The sequence below is a fragment of the Nematolebias whitei genome, chromosome 6 (genome assembly GCF_014905685.2).
Source record: "Nematolebias whitei isolate Nwh7 chromosome 6, NemWhi1, whole genome shotgun sequence".
NCBI classification, from domain to species: domain Eukaryota; kingdom Metazoa; phylum Chordata; class Actinopteri; order Cyprinodontiformes; family Rivulidae; genus Nematolebias; species Nematolebias whitei.
The window spans coordinates 3397095-3401741 of record NC_056503.1 but is presented as its reverse complement, the minus strand read 5'-3'; the positions used below and the strand labels follow the sequence as shown (position 1 = coordinate 3401741).

Here is a 4647-nt window from a genome sequence, read left to right as displayed (position 1 = left end):
AAATCTTTGCTCGTCAATGCTCCTGTGTTGTCTGCCCCTTGCTTTGATGTGTCGTTTTAGTTGGCTGTGGACATATGTGACTCTGGCATGGGAGCTGTCCATTTACAGGATGGTACTGATGGTTTGGAACATCCGGTTTCTTATTTAATAAAAAAAAAATTGATAGACATCAGAGGTATTATTCCATCATTGAGAAAGAGGCATTAGCGTTGGTCCTGGCTTTAGAACACTTCGAGTTTTATATAGGCAGTTCTAGCAGACCCATGCTAGTTTTTACGGACCATAATCAGTTAGTATTTTTGGACCACATGCATAATAAGAACCTCTGTCTGTTGAACTTGTCCCTGCGGCTCCAGCCTTTTAACATCTCCATACAATATGTTCATGGTAAGGACAAAGTGGTTGCCGATGCGGGCAGCACAGTGGCACAACTGGTAGAGCTGCTGCCTCTCAGCGAGCAGATCCCTGGTTCAAATCCTGGTCTGGGGGCCTTTCTGGGTCAAGTTTGCATGTTCTCTCCGTGCATACGTGGATTTTCTCCGGCTACTCCGGTTTCCTCCCACAGACCAAAAACTTGCATGTTAGGCTGATTGGTAACTCTAAATTATCCCTAGGTGTGAGTGAGACAGTGGATGGTTGTTTCTCTCGTTTGCCTCTATGTGGACCTGTGATGGACTTGCGACCCGTCCAGGGTGTACCCCGCCCCTCGCACAGTGGGCCATCTGGCAATGGACATGGGCACCGGCGACCCCCATGACCCAAAATGGAAGAAGCGGGTAAAAGATAATGGATGGATAGTTTGGTACCAACAGTGGCTTCGATGGCCCTGTATAGGGTTGTCCCCCTGCAATATCTTTTTGTTCTGTTTGATCAGCTCATCAGGTCCACCTTCCAGTTTATACTTTGGGGTTTTGTGTTTTTGGTTGGACACAGGAATTGGGAGTTCATTATCTTCTTTTTTCCCTGCAGGAAGCAGTTTAAATATATTCAATGTTTGAACTCTCATGTTTGAGTCATGTGTCCTCCTTAAAATATGTTGTACCCTTGGTGGACATAACAGACCATAAGAATAAGTATAAAAACAAGACAAAAAAGGGCACATTCTGATCAGTTTATTATATTTCAACGGTCCATTCCATTCAGATTTAATAAGTAAACATCAACTGCTCAAAAAGTGTGGAACTTAAATGACAGCTTGTGTACATTAATAAAACAAATATGGGACATGCAGAATAAATTAAATAGATTTGTTTAAGAAAATGATGATTTCTTTGGATTGATTTTGTTTTATACTTCCTGCTTCAAAAATGAGAGAAAATTCAGCGGAGCTGCAGAATACAATGCACTTGTTGCTGTTTTGACTTTAATTCCAGTCTATTAATTAGATTATCTATTTTTAAACAAACATGTTTCTGCGGCTGTAATCATCTAATTACTGTGATGTGTAGGGCAATGGTCATGGTGGTGTTGATGGTCATGACCATGATTTTGGTGTTCATTTTGTTGGTGATGGTTGTGGTCATGGTTGTCGGATTCACGGTAGTAGTCCTGGGCACATTAGTGATCATCATGGTGGTCATGAACATTGTAATCATTGTCATAGTAATGGTAGATGTGATGGCCATCATCATGGTAGTCATGTTTGTGGTCATGTTGGTGACAGTAGAGGTTATCATCTTTGTGAATGCGGTGCGTATGGTGCTCGTGTTTGTGCTCATGATCGTGGTGGTATTGGTGATCATGGTCATAGTGGCTTTGGTGATCATGCTGGTGGTGATCGTGATGGTGCTCATATTTATATTGTTCATGGTGGTGGTCATTTTTATGATTGTGATGTTCATGGTGGTGATGATTATGCTGATGTTGGTTATTGTGGTGGTCATGGTGATCGTCATTATGGATGTGCTGGTCTTGTTTGCCATGGTGGTCATCTTCATTATTCTGGTGGTCACGATGGTTGTATCAGTGCTCATGTTGTTGTTTATCATCATGGTCTTGGAGGTGCTTGTGTTTGTGATGGTCATGGTCTTAATCTTTGTGGGGATCATCATGTTTCTGGTGGTCATGATGGTGAATATCATCATGGTCTTGGTGGTGCTTGTACTTGTGATGGTAAGGGTTATTATCTTTGAGGTTCTGCTGGTCGTGATGGTCATGAAGATGTTTGTAATCATTGTCATGGTGGTGTTTCTGTTTTTGATGGTCATGGAGATCATCTGTATGGTCATCATATTTGTGTTACTGGTGGTCATGATGATGTTTGTCATCATGGTCATGATGGTGCTTGTGTTTGTGATAGTTGTAGTGATCATCTTTGTGGTTCTGCTTGTCATGATGGTTGTGTTGGTGCTAATAATGGTGGTTGTCATCATGGTCATACTGGTACTTATGTCTGTGGTGGTGCTTATGTTTGTGGTGGTCATAATGGTCATGGTGGTCTTTGAGGTGGTATTGGCAATCATGATCACGATGGTGCTTGTATTTGTGGTGGTCATGATCACCATCATTGTCATCATGATCATGCTGGTGCTTATGTTTGTGGGGGTGCTTATGTTTGTGGTGGTCATTGTGGTCATGGTGGTGGTATTGGCCGTCATGGTCATGGTCTTTATGGTGATGTTGGTCTTTATGGTCATGGTGGTCTTTGTGGTGGTGTTGGCCGTCATGGTTGTGGTGCTTGTGTTTGTGGATGTCATGGTGCCCATGTTTGTTGTGGTCATCATGGTCATGGTGGTGGTTTTTGCCATCACGATCATGATGTTCTTTGTGGTGATGTTGGCCATGGTCGTGCTTGTGTTTGTGGTGGTTGTGGTGCCCATGTTTTTGGTGGTCATTATGGTCATGGTGGTGTTGGCCATCATGGTCCTGGTGGTCTTTGTGGTGGTGTGAGTCATCATGGTCATGATGATGCTTGTGTGTGTGATGGTCGTGTTGCCCATGATTATGGTGGTCATGATGGTCATGGTGGTGGTGTTGGTCATCATGGTCATGGTGGTCTTTTTGGTGGTGCGGGCCATCATGTTCATCGTGTTCTTTGTGATGATGTTGGCCATCATGGTCATGGTGGTGCTTGTGTTTATGGTGGTCGTGCTGCCCATGATTGTGGTGGTTATCATGATCATGGTGGTCTTTGTGGTGGTGGTGATCATATTTGTCATGGTGGTCGTTGTGGTGGTGGTCATCATGGTCATGGTGGTCTTTGTGGTGGTGTTGGTCATCATGGTCATGGTGTTCTTTGTGGTGGTGTTGGTCATCATGGTCATGGTGGTCTTTGTGGTGGTAATGGTCATCATTGTCATGGTGGTGGTGCTGGTCATCATGCTCATGGTGGTGCTTGTGTTTATGTTGGTCGTGGTGTCCATGTTTGTGGTGGTCGTCATGGTCATGGTGGTGGTGTTGGTCATCATGTTCATGGTGGTGCTTGTGTTTATGGTGTTCGTGCTGCCCATGATTGTGGTGGTTATCATGGTCATGGTGGTCTTTGTGGTGGTGGTGATCATCTTTGTCATGGTGGTTGTTGTGGTGGTGGTCATCATGGTCATGGTGGTCTTTGTGGTGGTGTTGGTCATCATGGTCATGGTGTTCTTTGTGGTGGTGTTGGTCATCATGGTCATGGTGGTCTTTGTGGTGGTGATGGTCATCATTGTCATGTTTGTGGTGGTCGTCATGGTCATGGTGGTGGTGTTGGTCATCATGGTCATGGTGGTGCTTGTGGTGGTGTTGTTCATCATGGTCATGGTGGTGCCCATGTTTGTGTTGGTCGTGGTTCCCATGTTTGTGGTGGTCATCATGGTCATGGTGTTGGTGTTGGCCATCATGGTCATGGTGGTCTTTATGGTGGTGTTGGTCATCATGGTCATGGTGGTGCTTCTGGTGGTGTTGGTCATCATGGTCATGGTGGTGCTTGTGTTTGTGTTGGTCGTGGTGCCCATGTTTGTGGTGGTCATCATGGTCATGGTGGTGGTGTTGGCCATCATGGTCATGGTGGTCTTTATGGTGGTGTTGGTCATCATGGTCATGGTGGTGCTTGTGGTGGTGTTGGTCATCATGGTCATGGTGGTCTTTATGTTGGTGCAGGTGATCATGGTCATGGTGATCTTTGTTGTGGTGGTGGTCATCATGGTCATGGTGGTCTTTGTGGTGGTGGCCATCATGGTCATGGTAGTGCTTCTGTTTGTGGTGGTCATGATGGTCATGGTGGTCTTTGTGGTGGTTGTGTTGGTCATCATGGTCATGGTGGTGCTTATGTTTTTGGTGGTCATGATGGTATTTGTGGTGGTGTTGGCCATCGTGGTCATGGTGATCTTCATGGTGGTGTTGGTCATCATGATCATGATGATCATGGTGGTGGTGCTGGTGATTTTGGTGCTTGTGGTGGTGTTGGCCATCATGGTTATGATGGTCAAGGTGGAGGTGATGGTGGTGTTGGTCATCATGGTCATGGTGGTGCTTGTGTTTGTCGTGATGCCCATGTTTGTGGTGGTCATCATGGTCATGGTGGTGGTGATGGTCATCATGGTCATGGTGGTGCTTGTGGTGGTGTAGTTCATCATGGTCATGTTGGTGTTTGTGTTGGTCATGGTGCCCATGTTTGTGGTGGTCATCATGGTCATGGTGGTGGTGCTGGTCATCATGTTCATGGTGGTG

At 45.4% G+C, this 4647-nt stretch overlaps 1 protein-coding gene across 1 annotated transcript; it reads right to left on the bottom strand.

Annotated features, from left to right (window-relative positions):
• Positions 1–1424: 1424 nt before the first annotated feature.
• On the bottom strand, positions 1425–4640 carry LOC119411480 (serine-rich adhesin for platelets-like). Its single transcript, XM_037678430.1, has one exon. The coding sequence runs from the start codon at positions 4638–4640 to the stop codon at positions 1425–1427; it is 3216 nt and encodes a 1071-aa protein (XP_037534358.1).
• Between the last annotated feature and the right edge of the window lie 7 nt (positions 4641–4647).

Coding starts and splice junctions, on each gene's coding strand:
- LOC119411480 (XM_037678430.1), bottom strand. CDS start 4,640: ATGAACATGATGACCAGCACCACCACCATGACCATGATGACCACCACA.